The sequence below is a fragment of the Notechis scutatus genome, chromosome 13 (genome assembly GCF_049901735.1).
Source record: "Notechis scutatus isolate UNSWTSFEM ecotype Mainland chromosome 13, rNotScu1.2, whole genome shotgun sequence".
NCBI lineage: Eukaryota > Metazoa > Chordata > Lepidosauria > Squamata > Elapidae > Notechis > Notechis scutatus.
The window spans coordinates 4,250,975-4,270,893 of NC_142021.1; the positions used below are offsets into that span (position 1 = coordinate 4,250,975).

Consider the following 19,919-nt stretch of genomic DNA (forward strand, 5'->3'; position numbering starts at 1 on the left):
AAGCAGGGGGTTGGACTAGAAGACCTCCAAGGTCCCTTCCAACTTCGTTATTCTGTAAAGAGGGGGGGTCAATCTATTCTTTAAAGCACCTGAAGGCAGGACAAGAAGCAACCTATGGAAACTAATCAAGGAGAGAAGCAACCTAGAACTAAGGAGGAATTTCCTAACAATTGTGAGAACAATTCATCAGTGGAATGACTTGCCTTCAGAAGTTGTGATTGCTCCATCACTGGAGGTTTTTAAGAAAAGACTACATAGCCACCTGTCTGAAATGGTAGAGGGTCAACTGCTTGAGCAAGGGTTGGACTACAAGACCTCCAAAATCCCTTCCAACTCTGCTATTCTCCTCTGTTCGTACCTGTCCCCTTAAAAGCAAAGAGGAAAAAGAAAGGGTAGTTCCATAAATTGTTCAAAAGAGATATTGTACCGTGTGTGGTTGCTCATTTTAACTATGGCTGCTTTCCCCTTCTCCTGCAGGTCAGAAGATCAGCGGACAGAAAGCCAACAGAAGCTCCAGAAGAAAAATCCAGATGTTTTGCCGAAATGCGTTTTGAGCCATAGACGATGGTGAATGCCATAATTGTCCAGGTAAGGTGAAGAATTTGAGCATAGGTCTTTGTTGCTTCTTACAGGCAGTCCTTGATGTTCCAACCACAACTGAGCCCCAAATGTCTGTCCCTACGTGAGCCTTCGAAACAAACCCTACGTTCATCCCCATCCTGGCTTAATCCCTTCTGGGATTTTGCTTGTTCACGACATTTGAGATACAGGCAGTTCCCGACTTTTGAGCACGATGGAGCCCGTGATTTCCGTTGCTAAGCAAGACAGGTGTTCGGTGAATTTTGCCCCATTTTACGACCTTTTTTTGCCAGTGTTGTTAAGGGAACCACTGCAGTTGTTTTAGTTAGTAACACGGTTTCTTAAGTGAACGTGGCTTCCTCTTTGACTTTGCTGGTCAGAAGGTCACAAAAGGGATTGTGTGACTCCGGGACACTGCAACCGACATAACTACAAATCTGTCATGCCCCTGTCGGAGTCTGAATCCGAGGAGGAGGAGGAAGACGAACACCTGACAGGGAGTGGGAGTGTGGCTCTGTTGGCTGTGGAGGAAACTGGGGAAGGGCAAAGTCTGGCTGGGCAGAGCAGGGGAGAGGTAGAACAAGGGAGAGGGAGTTAAAGGAAGACCCAGGCCAACCCCCTCTTCATCCTAGGGCACACAGGGAGGAACGGAGAAGGGAGCAATGTGAGTTGCGTGGCTTATGGGGGAGGAAAGGGCCCTGATTCCATTCATTAGCTACAGTTTTTGTTGACCACGTTTTGGACTTGATTCTCTGCAGCCAAAGGCTGTTCCTGGGAGAGTTTTTCTCCAGCCAGAAGGTAACCTGGACATTGGGGGGCAAAGTTGGAGCTATAAAGGGACTCCTACTGATTATCTGACTGTGTGGCCTTTGTGCTACACCCTGGATCATCACAGGATGCTGTAACAGTCGTAGGTCCCAACACCAGTCCTAAGTCATTTTTTTTTCCAGTGCTGTTGTAACTTCAAACAGTCACTAAGCGAATAGATCACTGTTGTAAGTCCAGGACTACCTTTTGTCTGGAAGCATTTTATAGCCCTTTCTTCCCTCATGTTTTCCAAAATACATCCTGATTTTTTCCTCCCCTCGCTTAGATTTCTCCCCTTCAAATGCATATCATCTGTCAAAATGAGTCACTCCCGCTGGGACGGGTGAGGTCATTTAATTCTTTATTTGGGCCTTCCAAATCCCGACATCTTGCAGCTAGGGTCCCCAGACGAATCACAGATGTGTGTAGGTCATTCGAGGATTTTTTCCCCCCTCTTAAAAATATATTTTTGCTGAGGTAATGTTTAACAAGATAAAAAAAACAATACAGGGACTTTAACAACAGTTCACTTACTGACCATTCAAAATTAACAAAGCCACTGGGGGAAAAAGTGACTTATGACTATTTTTCACACTTACACTGTCAACTCATAAAATATTTCTGTGGTCTTTCTCGAGTTGCCAATGGAAAGGGAGGGGGGAGCAGTGCGGCAGCTTGGAAATCGAAAGTGTATTCCATAAATAGTTTTTCAAAGATAGTAACTAGGGGACTGAAGTTTCTGCCGTGCAAATATCTAATTGGACAGCATGATTGATGTCTCTTGGCTATGGATGTGTCCCATTGGAGAATATGAATTATGATACACCCAGAGGGGTGGAGGGAAAACCAGGGTCAAGGGTGACAATGAATGATGTGTCTCAGAGTTGGCTACGCCCAGGCAGTGCCGGCATGTTTAGTCCCAATAAATCCTTTTGAAATTTGGGAAGTTTGGCTCGAGACTCATGATTTAATTGAGGGAACTGCCAGAATCCTGACACTTAACGACCATTGCAACATTCTGCACGGTCCCGTGATCAAAACTGGGACGTTTTGGCCACTGACTCGCGTTTACGATGGTCGCTGTGGTCCCGGGGTTGTGTGTGATTCCCCTTTTGCCACCTTCTGACAAGCAAAAAATCCATGGGGAATCCCAGGATCACTTAACGACCGCATGACTCACTTAACACCTGCAACGATTCGCTTAACAACTGTGGCAGGAAAGGTCGTAAAATAGGACAAAACTGTCTCGCTTAGCCAACGGAAATTTGGGGCTCAGTTGTGTTCGTAACTCAAGGACTACCTGATAAATATTTTTTTAAAAAAAAAAATCATGTAAATGGGTCTTTTTAAAAGAGATTTGGAGGGGAGCGAGGAATGAACATATTATATTTAATTGAGGAGCAATCCCATCTGATAACCTTTGATCTTAAAAGGAAAGATAAGGAATATAAAGTTAGCTTATTTGATGAAGGTTAAAATATAGATGTTATTGCTGGTAACTCTCAATGGACTTTTGTCCATTATGACCAAATAACTAGGCTTTAAAATGGTATTGATGGAGAAGAATTGAGATATTCTACCTTTTCTGATCCTCAAACCCATAACTCACAAGTTAATTTATCTCTCTCTCTCTCTCTCTCTCTGTCTCTGTCTCTGTCTCCTGTCTCTCTGTCTCTGTCTCTGTCTCTCTGTCTCTCTCTCTCTGTCTCCGTCTCTCCGTGTCTCTGTGTCTCTCTCTCTGTCTCTGTGTCTCTCTCTCTGTCTCTGTCTCTCTCTCTGTCTCTGTGTCTCTCTCTCTGTCTCTGTCTCTCCATGTCTCTGTCTGTCTCTGTCTCTGTCTCTCTGTGTCTCTCTCTCTGTCTCTGTCTCTCTCTTTGTGTCTCTGTGTCTCTCTCTCTGTCTCTGTCTCTCCGTGTCTCTGTCTCTCTCTCTGTCTCTCTGTGTTCTCTCTCTCTCTCTCTCTCTGTGTCTCTCTGTCTCTCTGTCTGTCTCTGTCTCTCCGTGTCTCTGTCTCTGTCTCTCTGTCTCCGTCTCTCCGTGTCTCTGTGTCTCTGTCTCTCTCTGTCTCTCTCTCTCTCTGTCTCTGTCTCTCTCTCTGTCTCTGTCTCTCCGTGTCTCTGTGTTTCTCTCTCTGTCTCTGTCTCTCTGTCTCTGTCTCTGTCTCTCTGTCTCCGTCTCTCCGTGTCTCTCTCTCTCTCTCTCTCTGTCTCTGTGTCTCTCTCTCTGTCTCTCTCTGTGTGTCTCTGTCTCTCTCTCTCTGTCTCTGTCTCTCTGTGTCTCTCTCTCTGTCTCTGTCTCTCCGTGTCTCTGTCTCTCTGTCTCCGTCTCTCTGTGTCTCTCTGTCTCTGTCTCTCTCTCTCTGTCTCTCTCTGTCTCTGTCTCTCCGTGTCTCTCTGTCTCTGTCTCTGTCTCTCTGTCTCCTGTCTCCGTCTCTCTGTGTCTCTCTCTCTGTCTCTCTCTCTCTCTCTCTCTGTCTCTCTCTCTCTCTCTCTCTTTCTCTGTCTCTCTGTCTGTCTCTCTCTGTCTCTGTCTCTCTCTCTCTCTCTGTCTCTCTGTGTCTCTGTGTCTCTCTCTCTGTCTCTTTCTCTGTCTCTCCGTGTCTCTCTCTCTGTCTCTCTCTCTCTCTCTCTCTCTGTCTCTGTCTCTCCGTGTCTCTGTGTCTCTCTCACTGTCTCTCCCTGTCTTTTTCTGTGTGTCTCTCTGTGTGTCTCTCTTTGTCTCTGTCTCTCCCCCTCCCTCCCTCCCTCGCTCCCTCCCTCTCTCTCTCTCTTTTTTAGGTTTCCAGGCTCTGATAAATGAAATTGTCGATCTTTCTCTAATCAAGTCATTTTTATATTTTTTTGGTCATCCCTGCCAGTTCTGATATCTTCATTCTTCCATTGTGAGTATTTCAGAATCTTTCCATTTCGGGGCACATCTCACATAGAACAACAGAGTTGGAAGGGACCTCGGAGGTCTAATAGTCCAACCCCCGCTAAGGCAGGAAACCCGACCCCACTTCAGACAAATGGTTGTCCAATCTCCATATAATAGTCTCAGAACCGTAATCATCTATTAAAAACAATCTTCCATGACTCTTTCCTAATTGACTGTCCATTAATGGTTTAATAATATTTTAATTATTATTATTTTACTTATTTTATAAGTTGCCCAGAGTTACCTTTTGTAGGGGAGAGAGCGACATAAAAATTAGAAAGGTGAAGAATCCCTGCAGTTGTTAAGTCAGTCAAACGGTTGTTAAGTGAACCTGGGGAATCCCGTGGCCCCCTAGGATGCAGCGACTGTCATAAATAGGAATCAGTTTGCCAAGTTTGCCCATTTTTATCCCATGACTACCAGGATGCTGCAGTGGTCATAAATGTGAAAAATGGTCATAAGTCCCTTTTTTTTTTCCAGTGCCATTGTAACTTCGCATGGTCACTGTCATCATCTTTTAATAACCCCATATAGTCCCTTGCGGGGTGAAGTCTGGGAGACTGAATGGAACCGAGTATTTACTGGCCAGATGCCTTTCCTGTTTCCAGTGTGGAGTTCTATTTCAGCAGATACAATCTCAACATGGCCAGAAAGAGAAAGCTTGGGTTAACCGCTTTGGGGTTTGTTTGTTTTTTCACCCTAGAAGGGTCTGAAGCCCTTGAAAATCCCACCATCAATGAAGGAAGAAACCGCCTTGGATTTTGAAGTGTGGGCGAGGTCTTGATTCTGTCCCAACATGCGGAAAGGGGCACCCAAGGATCTGGATATCGCCGAGCTCTTCTACAAAGATGATCCCCAGGAGCTGTTTGTGGGCTTACATGAAATCGGGCATGGAAGTTTTGGAGCGGTTTATTTCGTAAGTAGCTTGTGTTTTCCGTTCTCCCTCCCTCTTTCCCTTCCCCTCCCTTCCCTTTCTCTCTCCCTGTCTCCCCCACTCCCTGTCTCCCTTCCTATCCCTCTATTCCTCCCCTTCTCCCTCTCTTCCTTTTGCCCTTCCTCTCCCTCGCTCCTCTCTTTCCCTATCTCCCCCTTCCTCTCTCTCTCTCCCTCTCCCTTCCTCCCTTTTTCTCTCCCTTCCTCTCTTCTTCCCTCTCCCTCCCTCTCTCCCTCCCTCCCTCTCTTCCTTCCACCATCTCTTCCTTGCTCCCTTTTTCCCTCTCTTCCTCCCCTCTCTCCTCTCTCTTCCTCTCTCCCTTACTCTCTTCCTCTCCACCTCTTTCTCTCCTCCTCTCCCTCCCCACTCTCTTTCCTCCTCTCCCTGTCCCTCTTTTCCTCTCCCCTCTCTCCCCCTCTCTTCCTCTCTCCCTTCCTCTCACTCTTCCTCTCCACCTCTCTCCCTCTCCCTCTCTCCCCTCTCTCTTTCCTCCTGTCTCTGTCCCTCTCTTCCTCTCCCCCTCTCTTCCTCTCTCCCTTCCTCTCACTCTCTTCCTCTCCTCCTCTCCCTCCCCTCTCTCTCTCTCTCTTTCCTCCTGTCTCTGTCCCTCTCTTCCTCTCCCCCTCTCTCCCCCCTCTTCCTCTCTCCCTTCCTCTCACTCTCTTCCTCTCCACCTCTCTTCCTCTCCCTCTCTCTCCCTCTCTCTCTTTCCTCCTGTCTCTGTCCCTCTCTCCATCTCTCCCTCACCTCTCAAGCATTTATTTGTGGCCCACATCTCTGCTCTCCAAAGCAATTTAGCAATATCGGTATAGGATATACCAATAAGATATGGTTTCTCAACCTTGGCAGCATGCAGCATGTGGGCATCAGTGGTAGAAGGGGTGAACACCCTTCGAATGGCATGGGAGTCTGAACGGATTTCCAGAGTGAAAAAAATTGCAGACTACAGGAAACATTTGCACTACTCAGGTGTGACCCCGAGGACACAGATAAAACCTCCAAGTGGCCTCAACGACCCTCTGAAAGGATGCAAAGGACCAGCTGTCTGCGAGGAATATAAATCCTTCCTTTCCTCACCATCCGGTCAGAGCTGAAGAAGCCTCTTGGAGGAGAAGAGAAACGTCTTCGAAAGAAAGAAACAAGAAAGCCCAGTTCCCTCCTGAAGAAAAAAAAAGCACCTTTGGAAGAAAGGAGAACCTTTATTAAATTTTTATTTCTCTCCCCCTCCCTTCTTCTCCCATGGCCAGGCCACCAATTCCCGGACCAACGAAGTGGTGGCCATCAAGAAAATGTCGTACAGCGGAAAACAAACCAACGAGGTAAGAAGAGCACACGTCACACGTCTCAACCTGAGGCAATACCGCTATGCTCTAAAGTTGCATATTATTATTCGCCGCTAACTATTGGAAAAAGGAAACCATTAAAATTAAAAAAAATAAAATAAAAAGACCGGTCCAGCATGGGTTGGTGAGCCACCTAGGTTACAATTGCGGTCGTAAGTCGAGGAGTACCCGTACTCAAGGCAGCGTGTGGTTTTTATGTATTTTATTTTATTTATGTATAGATTTACCGAGTTCGATCTAGGTAGTGGCAGTTTGTTTTTCCTCTCTGGGCACAAGGTGAATCTTATCTGCTGAACAAAACTCTGTACCGGCAATAGGAAGGGCATCCGGCCTGTAAACAGTCAGCTCCATTCGGTGGCCTAGACTTCCACCCCGCAAGCGATTATGGGGGGGGGGTCATTAAAAGAAGATGATGATGATGATGATGACCTATTGTGTGGATCGCTACCCGTTTGTATGCTTTTTTATACGAATTGCAATGTGCCACGTGTATTCGTATTTCTTACTTAACGACATAAATTTTGAGCTCAATTGTAGTCGTAAGTTGAGGAATACCTGTACTCAAGACTGTGTGTGGGTTATTTATTTATTTACTTTATTTACTTTATTTACTTTATTTATGGATTTGTGTGCCATCCTTCTCTCCAAGACTTCCGTATTATTTTCTCTTCTCATCCGTGCTGCAAAGCATTGCATAATTTATTCTGACCGCCCCCGGGGGCAACTCTTAGCCTTGAATAAGTTGCCCTTTGGTCTTTTATATCTTAAAGAGATAAGGAATAATTAACATTCCTTCCTAATCTTTCCGAAGCCCAGGAAACGGTCAGGATGTCGCTCCCAAGCCGTTCCTTGTCATAAAAACTCCTCCTGAACCAAAACGCAGAAAGCCAAGCCCTTTGACCTCACCCCTTTTTCCAGTTGGGTCACCTTTTGAATTTTCTGGATCAAGCGAATCTTGGCGTTCAACTTCCTTTCCTTGCTTCTACTTACTCCCCCTTTTTTTTAAAATTAACAGAAATGGCAGGATATCATCAAAGAAGTCCGATTTCTGCAACAGCTGAAGCATCCCAACACTATAGAATATAAAGGTTGCTATTTGAAAGAACATACCGCCTGGGTGAGTTGCGTCAACACGAGTTTTTTTTTTTTTTAACTGATTACAGATTAACAGAGTTTACAAGGGGACCTTGTAGGTCATCTAGTCCAACCCCCTGCTTTCCCCCACCCTTTTTTTTTAGGAGATGTTTTGAGCAAAGATGGTTCCTTAGAAGGGATTGAAGCATAATGCTAGATCTTTCGTTCTTTGGAGAAAAGGAGGGGAAAATAGCTTTACTGGTATGGAGACATAATTCCGGTTCTGAATTTGTCGTTTTAAGCTGCAGCCCTTATGATATACCCAGACTGGAATTAGAATTAGAATTAGAATTAGAATTAGAATTAGAATTAGAATTAGAATTAGAATTGAATAAATAGAATAGAATAGAATAGAATAGAATAGAATAGAATAGAATAGAATAGAATAGAATAGAATAGAATAGAATAGAATAGAATATAGAGTGGAGTGGAGTGAAGTGGAGTGGAGTGGAATGGAATGGAATGGAATGGAGTGGAACGGAACGGAACAGAATAGAAGAATTGGAAGGGACCTTGGAGGTCTTCTAGTCCAACCCCCTGCCTAGGCAGGAAACCCTACGCCACTTCAGACAAATGGTACCACTTCAGACAGATGATATGTTAAGGGCTGTGCCTTCGCATTGCATCGCAGACTAGAATAGAATAATAACAAGAGTCGGAAGGGCACCTGGAGGTCATCTCGTCCACCCCACCTCACGAGACGGAGAGTCTCTATGATTTCAGACCAATGGTGGTCCAACCTCTCCTTGAAAGCCTCCAGGGATGGAGCACCCACACCTTTCCATAAGTTGCCTCGCAAGCTTGATCATGGCGTGGACCCCTTAAGAAGAAGACGATGATTCGCAAATGATGCTGGGAAGTGTAGTTTGAGGCCGTTTCACAGTCTTCCTCCTCTTCTTCCTCCACCCCTCCTCCTGCTCCCCACAAGCCCCACTCCCTTCTAGCACTGATGAGGTTATCTAGTTGGGTCATGAAATGTCTGCAAGAAAACAGCCCATCTCAGAGAGCACCAAGGACCCCATAGTCCTCGTCCTCCTCCTCCTCCTCCTCCTCCTCCTCCTTGCAAACTCTACTCCCTTCTACCCTTCTAGCACTGATGATGTTACCTACTTGGGTCATGAAAGGTCTGCAAGAAAACCACCAAGTTCAGAGTGCACCAAGGACCCCATAGTCGTCGTCCTCCTCCTCCTCCTCCTCCTCCTCCTCCTCCTCCTCCTCCTTGCAAACTCTACTCCCTTCTACCCTTCTAGCACTGATGATGTTACCTACTCCCTTCTACCCTTCTAGCACTGATGATGTTACCTACTTGGGTCATGAAAGGTCTGCAAGAAAACCACCAGAGTGGTTCAGAGTGCACCAAGGACCCCATAGTCCTCCTCCTCCTCCTCCTCCTCCTCCTCCTCCTCCTCCTCCTCCTCCTCCTCCTCCTCCTCCTCCTCCTCCTCCTCCTCCTCCTCCTCCTCCTCCTCCTCCTCTCTGCAAACCCTACTCCCTTCTAGCACTGATGATGTTGCCCAGTCTGCAAGACAACAACCCAGTTCAGAGACCGCCAAGGGCTCCCAACCGTTCCTTAACGGCTGCATTTCTTTCCATCTTTTCACAGCTGGTCATGGAATACTGCCTGGGATCCGCTTCAGATCTGTTGGAAGGTAAGTCTTTGGATCTCCCGCCCTTTCTTTTGGACCACATGGGAATTACATTTCTTTTAAAGGAATTTTTTTTAGGGTATTACATTTTGCAACAGCATTTCTTAGGCCGTCCATCACCGTTCCTTAACAGCGACCACCAAATCTTTTCCTCTTCCGTCTTTGAGACGGTTTCTGTCCTATGCGCTGAACATCCATTCAGCGGGACTGTCCTAGCTTGGAAATTTCCAGGCAGTCATTTCGCCTCTGAATTAACCGCCTCGGGGGGGGTCTGGTTTCCATCTTTCTGTGCTTCGTTTGGATGATGGCTCAGAATGACGAAGAGAGCAGGGTGTAGGTCAGCAGCGCGTTTCCAAGTCTTTTCTAACCGCCCGTTGCCAATTTCCATCCTCCTGGGTCCGGCCGTGTTTTATTTTTTCCGTCGTTGGCAACAAAGCTGACGGACTCGGCCAAGAGGCTCTCTCCTCCCAAGATGGTTCCCATGCACGATAGCTTATATTTTGAAAGCTGAAAACAAAGGACTATCTTTCTTCGGTGGCACTAGGACCGATTCTCTGCTGTCGTTTCCCACGCTCTTATTCCCCGGGTAGAACCAGAAGAATGAGATATGGAGGGGAGGGGTGTCTCTTTGGTCAGGAGGGGGAGAAAAAAACTTTTTCCAGTCTACGTTTTAAGGGCTGGTTAGTTACAGATCTAAAGTGTGTGTGTGTGTGTGTGTGTGTATGCATGCATATGTGTGTGCTTGTACGTACATGTGTATATATGTGTTTTTATTTTATTTTTTTATTTTATGTATTTTATATTTTATTTATATTTTATTTTATGTACGTTTTATTTTATTTTATTATTATTTCATAATTTTATTATTTTTATAAATAACCCAAGGCAGCAAGCATTTCTATAATTCCTTCCTCCTACTATTTCCCCCACAACAACAACCTCGTGAAGTGGCTTGGGCTGAGAAAGAAGGAGTGGCCCAATGTCACCCAGCAGATTCTCATGCTTAAGGAAGGACTAGAACTCCCAGTCTCCTGGTGATTGACCCAAAGTCACCCAACAGGCTTTCATGGCTAAGGCGGGACTAGAACTCCCTGTCTCCTGGTGATTGGCCCAAAGAAACACAGTCAGCTTTCACACCTAAGAAAGAACTAGAACTCACAGTCTCCTGGTGATTGGCCCAAATCACACAGCCAGCTTTCATGCCTAAGGACGAACTAGAACTCACTGTCTCCTGGTAATTGTCCCAAAGCCACCCAGCCAACTTTCATGCCTATAGTGGAACTAGAACTCACAGTCTCCTAGTGATTGGCCCACATTCACCCAGCCAGCTTTCATGCCTACGAAAGAACTAGAACCCACTGTCTCCTAGTGATTGGTTCAAAGCCACCCAGCTGGCTTTCATGCCTAAGGCGGGACTAGAACTCACTCTCACCTGGTGATTGGCCAAAAACCACCCATCCGGCTTTCGTGCCTAAGGAAGGACTAGAACTCACGGTCTCCCAGTTTCGAGCCCAGTTACTTACACTTGTCTCTAGACCAGTTTGAGACGGATCCTTCATTAGCCCCACTTCTAAACCTTCTATACCAAGGGTCTTCAAACTTGGCAAGTTTAAGACTTGTGGACTTCAACTCCCAGAATTCTTGAGCTAACATGACTGGAGGAGGCATTGAAGTCTACAAGTCTTAAAGCTGTCAAGCTTGAAGACCCCTGTTCTATACCATTAAAAGGAGCGAATCTGCCTTTGTTCAACCTTCTCCACACATCTTAAAAGTTCCTCCAGGTGAGACTAAAATCTGGTTTTGCTTCCAATCCAGTACATAAGAAGCCGCTTCAGGAAGTAGAGATCGCTGCCATTACCGACGGTGCCTTGCATGGACTGGCATATCTTCATTCACATTATAAAATTCACAGGTGAGAGCCAAGGTTCCTTCTCTAGTTTATCATTGTGCCCTTTTTTTTTTTTTTTTTTTTGGACATTGGTTGCTTTCTGCCTCCTGCACTCTGCCCAGGCTTCCCAAAAGCACGAAGCCGACTTTTCTTGTCCCAAGAAAACCCTTTTTATTTAGTTTACAGTGAATTCCTCTCCAGCAAAGTCCCAACCGACAGTCTTTCAAGAGATTTCACAACTACAGACCCTTATCAGGCTTGGAGAGAGGCCAGACCGATATCCTCCAAACGCCACTCTGTAGCAGACAGTACTTGGCAAGAAGTCAGGAAGAGATCTTCACCCTAATGAATTGAACTTACTGTCTCCTGCAAAACCCTACTTCCCTTTCGCTCCTCTTTATTCCCTGTGTGAGGGGCCATTCACCATCCACCTGAGCCTTTACTTTACTCGTGATTATGGGGATGCCGGAAAGGTTCTAACTGTAAAAGAAAAATGGTCTTAAGTCACTTTTTTTTTCAGTGCCGTTGTAACTTTGAACAGTTGCTAACCAAACCGTTGTATGTTGAGAACTACCTGTAGAAAATAACCCTCCTTTTTTCCCCCTGCAGGGATATTAAAGCCGGAAATATTCTCCTAACGGAACCAGGCCAAGTGAAACTAGCAGACTTCGGCTCTGCTTCCATAGCCTCTCCTGCCAATTCTTTCGTGGGAACACCTTACTGGTAAGTGAAGCCGATGTGTATTTTTCCTGCAGCCTTTCGAAAGGTGCTGACCTGAAGGGGGGAAACTAAAGCATCTGTTTTGCTTTTAAATACAATCCCGGCCTTCTAAAAAAAAAAATCTGCATTTCCCACCTTCCATGGATATGGACTCCGACTCCCAGAATTCTTCAGTCATCGTGGCTGTTCCTGAGAACTCTGGGAGCTGACGTTCACAGGTCTGCAGATGGCCATGCTTGGAAAACTTCGTCCTAGGGGTCTCCCAACGTGGCAACGGTAAGGCTTGTGGACTTCAACTTCTAGAATTCAACTTTTAAGAGTTGTGGACTTCAACTCCCAGAATTCCACTTTTAAGAGTTGTCGACTTCAACTCCCAGAATTCCACTTTTAAGAGTTGTGGAGTTTAACTCCCAGAATTCCACTTTTAAGAGTTGTGGATTTCAACTCCCAGAATTCCACTTTTAAGAGTTGTGGAGTTCAACTCCCAGAATTCCACTTTTAAGAGTTGTGGATTTCAACTCCCAGAATTCCACTTTTAAGAGTTGTGGAGTTTAACTCCCAGAATTCCACTTTTAAGAGTTGTGGAGTTTAACTCCCAGAATTCCACTTTTAAGAGTTGTGAATTTTAACTCCCAGAATTCCACTTTTAAGAGTTGTGGATTTCAACTCCCAGAATTCAACTTTACAAATTGTCGACTTCAACTTCCAGAATTCCACTTTTAAGAGTTGTGGACTTCAATTCCCAGAATTCAACTTTTAGACCTGCGGACTTCAACTCCCAGAATTCCCCAGCCAGCCAGCTGTGGAATTCTGGGAGTTGAAGTCCGCAAGTCTTAAAGTTGCCAACCAGTTCTAAATCAAGAATCCGTATGCAAACATGGCATGTTCTACCCTCCTGGCACAATGGGTGCTGAAAATTGGAACATGAGAAGCCTTTTGCAATGATTTTTTTTTAAATCTCCCACCCTCTGAAAAAAACAGGCTGATCAACTAAAACCAATCTACGATGCAAATAAGTGCCCGTTTTTGTGGCACCAGGCAGGCATGGTGGAAAAAGAGCAATTATTTCAGAGAATAAATATTCGGAGACAAGCCTGGGAGTCTGGCAAATACTGGTAGTATAAATACTCCAGGGGTATCAAACTTGATTTCATTGAGGGCCGCATCAGGGTTGTGTTTGAACCTCAGGGAGCCGGATGGACATGGCTGGACGGGGTGGGTATGGCCCTCTACCAGTGAAACAGAGCCCACGGGCCCTGTTTTCAGCTGGGAAAACTTCCTGCAGTCTCCTGCTAGGGAAAATGGAGCTTAAGGGGGGCGTCTGCAACTCCCTGAGCTCAGTTTTCGCCGGCAGGGGGCTGCAGGAGTCCATCCCAGCTGAAAACGGAGCTCGGGAGGAGTGAGCGCAGCCCTCCCGAGCTCCGTTTTCACTGGCAGAGGCACCATGGATCGGTCCTTCCCTGTTTCCATGGCAGCCCCCGTGGGCCAAATCTAAGCACTCCGCAGGCTCCAGGGCAGGGGTGGGATTCTACCAGTTCGCACCTATTCGCTAGAAAAGGTTGTTAACATTCTCAGCAGTTTGGAGAACCGGTTGTTAGAAGAAATGACTGGCCTAATCCTGTAAGGAAGGCAGGAAGGAAACATTCTGGTGTTGCTGACAGAAACTGCCTCTCCGTTAACCCTTATTACGTTCTTGGCAGGACTTGACTTCCTGTCTCAGGAACTTCTCTGGAGTTTTTTTCCCCTCCTTTGCTGGTACTTTGCTTGTGTGGAGTGACCATTCAAAGTTACAATGGCACTGGAAAAAGTGACTTATGACCGTTTTTCACTCTTACGACTGTTGCAGCATCCCCACAGTCACAAGAGACCAGGCGAGGAGAAGCGTGCCTCGATGTGAGTGATGTTGAGTTGGCCACACCCAGCCAGTCACATGACCACCAAGCCATGACCACCAACCAAGCCACGCCCACAGAACCGGTTGTTAAAAAATTTGAATCCGAGCCCTGCTCCAGGGCCTTGAGTTTGACATCCCTGCTCTACTCCAAGCATTTCCCAACTTGACAAAACCTTTAAGTCTTGTGAACTTCCAACGCCGAAAATTGGAAGAATTGAATTGGCTGCCCGGGGAATTCTGGGGGTTGAAGTCCAGAAGTGACCAAGTTTGGAGGCCCGCTTACTCTACTCCCACCCAAGCCTCTTCAGTCCCTATGTTCTTGTATACATTCTTGTTTGTGTCATTTTGGTGTGAGCTTCCAATGCATGGCACCTTCTAGAAGCCTACTGATTGGTTGATTGGGTTATCAGTGTATTTGTGGATTTGGTTTATATAGCCCCCCCCATCTCAGATGCACATACGTTAGTTGGTTGGTTGGTTTCTTTATTTGATTTATAGACAGGTATAGTCCTTGACTTACGGCCACAGTCGAGCCAAGAATTTCCTTTGTTTCGCAAGAGAATTGTTTTAAGTTGGATTTTGCCCCTAAATTTTGTGACCTTTCTTGCCAGGGTGAATCCCTGTAGCTGTTAAACTAGTCACTGTTGTGGTCGCCAGCAGCCTGTGCAGACGGCAGCGGAATCAGACAGTGGGGAAGAATGGGGACCAGTCTAGGAGTCTGGAGAGGACTCAGATGAGGGTCCTGTGTCCAATGCAGAGATGGGGCCAGGACTATCTTGGAGTGGGCTGCTGACTCTGGAGCCTCCGGAGTCTGGCACCAGCGAGGCAGAGGACCCAGGGGAGCCTGTTCCCAGTGTGCGTATGCACAGAGCTGCCAGAAGGCAAGAGCAGCTGAAACAAAAGGGGCAACTCGGGAATAAGGCTGGGAGGTGATTGCCCCTCCCCAAAGGGATAAAAGTCAGGCCAAGATGATGAAACCTTTGCAGGAAGCAAAGTTGTTTGATCGGTTCAGAGTCATCCTTAAAGCTCTTTGTACTTTGGTTGGGTTTTTTTTTTCCTAATTCATTTGACACTTCTGTTATTGGCAGCAGTTCACAGAAAAGAAAGGTGGGTGCTTATCTCAGGGGACTGTTTGAGATTAATTCCGGCTGGGAATGAAAACAATTCCCAGCGTTGCAATAAAATAAGACTTGTTTTTAAAATTAGCGTGTGCATAATTACGGTCTAGGAAGCCTTGGTCAGCACATACCTGTAGTAAGCTTTACAGCTAAAAACAGACAACTTGACCCTACTCCAGTCAGTTCTTCAACCACAACTACGGTTGTAAGTTGTGGAGTGTCTGTATACAGGTTTAGGAGCTGTCCAAATCCTGATCTCAAAAGTACTTCAGGAAAGTCCCAAAGGGGCTTTTTCAAAAGGCAACTGGACTTTTGTTTTTCACCCTGACAACCGTTGCAGCACTCCCCGTAATCACCTGACCAAATCTGGACTCTTGGCAACTGGCATGTCCTTATGACAGTTCCACTGTTCCGGGGGTCATGTGGTCATGGCAGAGAAGTCCCAATACTTATGAAGATGGTCATTGTCATGCCCCTGTCAGAGTCGGAAATATGGCTCCGTTGGCTGTGGAGGAAACTGGGGAAGAGCAAAGTTCAGCTGGGCAGAGCAGGAGAGAGGTAGAACAAGGGAGAGGGAGGAAGACCCAGGCCCACCCCCTCTTCATCCTAGGGCATGCAGGGGGGAACGGAGAAGGGAGCAACGTGAGTTGCGTGGCTTATGGGGAAGGAAAGGGCCCTGATTCCCTTCAGTAGCCACCCCTGGGAAGAGAGTTTAAAAGAGATGCCTGCTGAGTGCAGCGTCTGCTGGGAACAAACATGAATTTATCTTGTATTGTTGTGGCTTATCTGTGTTCCTGGCGTCTTCCCAACAGTGTGAGTTTTGCCGTGCTTTCAAGTCTGAAATTCTTGCTCCTGCCTTGCCAAACTAATTACTTCAGTTTGGCTTGTTTGGACTTTAAGTTACAGTTTGTGTGTACCTTGTTTTGGACTGAATTCTCTGCAGCCAAAGGCTGTTCCTTGGCAGAGTTTTTTCTCCAGCCCAGAAGGTAACCTGGACATTGGGGGAAAAGTTGGAACTAATAAAGGGACTCCTCCTGATGATCTGACTGTGTGGCCTTTGTGCCACGCCCCTTTGGGTCATCACAATCTTTCCGTAAGTCAAGGGCCATTTGTGTGGTTTTCCATATGTCTTGGATAGCAGGCCGTGGTCTTTCTGTAAGTCAAGGACTACCTGTCAGGTGAGAAGGACCCAGCCAATTGCATCTGAGCGTTGGTCTCTTCCCCTCTTCCGAGTCGAAACGTGCTTGTAGTGTGGGGGTTTCCCTCCTGTGTTTGCCTTGCAACCCCGCCTTCTCCCCCCCCCCAAACCCCCTTTCCCTTCTGTGCTCCAGATCCCCCTTATTTCTTTCATAGCTGCAACCCCAGGCTGAACCTCTCCAAGAAAACACTGTTGGTGTGTCAGTGGGAAAGCTCACCGTATCTGGTGAGAGCGGTTGCCTTACCAGCCTTTTCAGCCCCTGCTTGGCTGAATCCAGGTACAGTGCCAATGAGCTTGGTGCCGGCTGCCTGTTTGCCAGCATGTTGCACTGAGATGGATCATGAAAACAAAAGAAAAAAAATGTTTTTAATTTTGCATTCTCCATACATCCATAATCACCTCCCCTCCTCCCAACCCCCTTCACCCCTCAGAAAAGATTCTTAGCTTAAGGAAGCGAGTAAGACGATGACGGTGATGATGATTATTATTTTATTGTTGTTATTATTATTTTTTTAAAAAAAACCTCCCCAGCATGGCTTAATTCTGTTCCATGCTGATTTTATTCTTTTTGAGTTGGTCAGGGGGACTTTGAAGAGGGGAGCGGGGATGCATCTGTTGCCGTGCTGTGCCTACCCCACCCGCCTTTTATTTTCTTTCTTTCTTTCTTTTTCTTTCTTTCTTTCTTTCTTTCTTTCTTTCTTTCTTTCTTTCTTTCTTTCCTTCCTTCCTTCCTTCCTTCCTTCCTTCCTTCCTTCCTTCCTTCCTTCCTTCCTTCTTTCGTTCCTTCCTTCCTTCCTTCCTTCCTTCTTTCTTTCTTTTTTTCTTTCTTTTTTCTTTTTCTTTCTTTGTTTTCTTTCTTTCCTTCTTTCCTTCTTTCTTTTTTTCTTTCTTTCTTTCTTTCTTTCTTTCTTTCTTTCTTTCTTTCTTTCTTTCTTCCTTCTTCCTTCCTTCCTTCCTTCCTTCCTTCCTTCCTTCCTTCCTTCCTTCTTTCCTTCTTTCGTTCCTTCCTTCCTTCCTTCTTTCTTTTTTCTTTCTTTCTTTTTCTTTCTTTGTTTTCTTTCTTTCTTTCTTTCTTTCTTTCTTTCTTTCTTTCTTTCTTTCTTTCTTTCCTTCCTTCCTTCCTTCCTTCCTTCCTTCCTTCCTTCTTTCTTTCTTTCCTTCTTTCTTTCCTTCCTTCCTTCCTTCCTTCCTTCCTTCCTTCCTTCCTTCCTTCCTTCTTTCTTTTTCTTTCTTTCTTTTTCTTTCTTTGTTTTCCTTCTTCCTTCTTTCTTTCTCTTTCTTTCTGTCTTTCTTTCTTTCTTTCTTGGCATCCCATAATTTTCACTCTTGGCATTCATGTACGGTAGGATGGCTCCAGAAGTAATCCTGGCTATGGACGATGGGCAGTACGACGGGAAAGTCGACGTTTGGTCGCTTGGAATTACTTGCATCGAGTTAGGTAAGTCAATTGACGTTGTTGAACTTGTTGGATTTAATGCAACAACTCTGGCTAATTCCGGTTGTTGTTGTTTTTTTAATCGGAAGTGATCTTCTGTTGGATTCAAGTTTTGCGCTGGAAGGATTCTTGCAGAAACCATCTTGGAACCGTGGTGCAAAATTGTGGCATCCCCTTTTTTTTTAATGCTCAAAGTTGCCTGAACCTTGTTGGCTTTCATTCGGGCAAGCAATCTTCTGTAAAAATGTATCCCCTTAAATCAAACGAAATCACGGTATCCCATCTCCTGGGTTCTAGCTTTTATGTAAAGTGGGACCTTGGTACTCAACGTCACAGGTGGTCCCTGACATACAACAGTTCAATTAGCGACCTTTCAAAGTGACAAGGGCACTGAAATAAAGGAACGTAAGACCATATTTTACAGTTACGATCTTTGCTACATCCCCATTATCATCTTTATGAACATTTTTCCTCAGAAATGGTGTAGGGTCTCCTGCTTGGACTAGATGACCTACAAGGTCCTTTCCCAACTCTGTTCATCTGTAATGTTTCTACAGCTTGTAAGATGGCCAGAGTCACCCAGTGAGTCCATCGTATCTCGCCTTCTCTCTATTGTTATTTTTTTTTCTCCGTTTTTCCTTACAGCGGAGCGGAAACCACCTCTCTTCAATATGAACGCGATGAGTGCCTTATATCACATTGCCCAGAACGATTCCCCCACGCTACAGTCCAATGAGTGGTAAGAGTTGTGTGTGTGTGTGTGTGTGTGTGTGTTTCTGTCTGCTTTGGTTACCGGAAGAAGTGCGTATGTTAAGTTTGCAGCAAACGTCCCTCTCTGAGAGAGACGGGTAGTTGAGCAATATGAAAGACCAATCCAGTTGTTGGGTTGCATGTTGTCAGGTGTGAAGAGTCAGGACTTTGCATTAAGTTTCAGTTAAGCTGATTGACTGTTCATGCTTATGGACCTGGAATTAAGGAGGAACTTCCTAACGGTGAGGGCAATTAACCAGTGGAACAGCTTGCCACCAGAAATCATGGGCGCTCCATCACTGGAGGTTTTTAAGAAGAGACTGGACAGACGCTTGTCTGAAATGGGAACGTTTCTCCTGCTCGAGCAGGGGGCTGGATTTGAAGACCTCCAGGGTCCCTTCCAGCTTGCTTATGACCAGGAAGTGGCTGTGATGTGGTTGGTTTAACCTTGGCTTCAATGAAGTAAAAGGTCATGAAATACATGGGGATCAGCCTTCGATATCCTTCTGTTTCTCAGATACTGATAGAAGAGAATATTTACACCTCAGGGTTGAACTGTGGCCTCCTTGATGCTCTCTGAGCTTAGTGGTTTTCTTGCAGACGTTTCATTACCCAACTAAGTAACACTATCAGTGCTAAAAGGCAGTGGGGTTTGTGGGGTGGAAGAGGAGGAGAAGGGGGGAAAGAGGAGGAGTTTTGTGCTGTCTGAGCTTACCGGTTTTCTTGTAGACGTTTCATTACCCAAGGAGGTGACATCGTCAGTGCTAGGCAGTGAAGTTTGTGGAGTGGAGGAAAAGAGGAGGAAGAGGAAGAGGAGGATTGGGGATTCCTTCAGGCTCTCAGTTTGGTTATTTTCTGGCAAACATTTCATTACCCATTTAGGTAACATCATCAGGAGAGGAGGAGGAGGAGGGGGAGGAGTACTGTGAGGTCCTTGGTGCTCTCTAAGCTGGGTTGTTTTTATTACCCAACAAGATAACATTGTCAGTGCTAGAAGGGAGTGCGGTTTGCAGAGAGGAGGAGGAGGAGGAGAAGGAGGAGGAGGACAGATAGTCCTCAACTTAGGACCACATATATTTAGAATATTTGCATCTCAGGGTTGGACTGTGGGGTCCTTGATGCTCTCCGAGCTTGGTGGTTTTCTCACAGACAGTTCATTACCCAACTGGAGAACAGCATCAATGCTAGCCATTCTCGGCTGCCACACCTTGATTTCCTATCCCTTCTCCTACCTGAGCAGGTTCTGACCTCCGTTCTGTTCCCATATTCAGGACAGACTCTTTTAGAAGATTTGTTGATTACTGCTTGCAGAAACTACCTCAGGAACGTCCATCGTCGTCCGAACTTTTGAGGGTAACGTTTCACCTCTATGCTTTGGGAAATCTGCGTCATGGGGAAGCAGCTGACTCCCCTTCTAGTTTTCCTTCAGGGCCTTTCTTCCTTATCTGGATCCACCCGCTAGGAAGTTCTCTTCAGATGTATCAGACGTAAACCCAAGTGGTCTATTTTTTAACACGGCTCCCTCTTTTTCGCTCTTTCCCCTCCAAGGATTCTGGG

At 45.9% G+C, this 19,919-nt stretch overlaps 1 protein-coding gene across 11 annotated transcripts in view; it reads left to right on the forward strand.

Moving 5' to 3' along the window:
- The window catches only part of TAOK3 (TAO kinase 3), a 95,973-nt gene that overhangs the window by 25,602 nt on the left and 50,452 nt on the right, over window positions 1-19,919 (forward strand). For 4 of the 11 annotated variants that reach the window (XM_087942756.1, XM_087942762.1, XM_087942763.1 and 1 more), the window contains exons 2-12: window positions 478-588; window positions 4,164-4,267; window positions 5,006-5,218; window positions 6,484-6,555; window positions 7,595-7,696; window positions 9,317-9,362; window positions 11,175-11,271; window positions 11,857-11,970; window positions 17,524-17,615; window positions 18,258-18,351; window positions 19,634-19,715. In XM_087942756.1, coding sequence (XP_087798882.1) covers window positions 5,099-5,218; window positions 6,484-6,555; window positions 7,595-7,696; window positions 9,317-9,362; window positions 11,175-11,271; window positions 11,857-11,970; window positions 17,524-17,615; window positions 18,258-18,351; window positions 19,634-19,715 — 819 coding nt within the window. In that variant the 5' untranslated portion in view covers window positions 478-588; window positions 4,164-4,267; window positions 5,006-5,098. Of the gene's footprint in view, window positions 1-476; window positions 589-4,163; window positions 4,268-5,005; window positions 5,219-6,483; window positions 6,556-7,594; window positions 7,697-9,316; window positions 9,363-11,174; window positions 11,272-11,856; window positions 11,971-17,523; window positions 17,616-18,257; window positions 18,352-19,633; window positions 19,716-19,919 lie in introns of those variants that run through there. The other 7 variants (XM_087942759.1, XM_087942766.1, XM_026684611.2 and 4 more) reach the window with 6 other exon arrangements.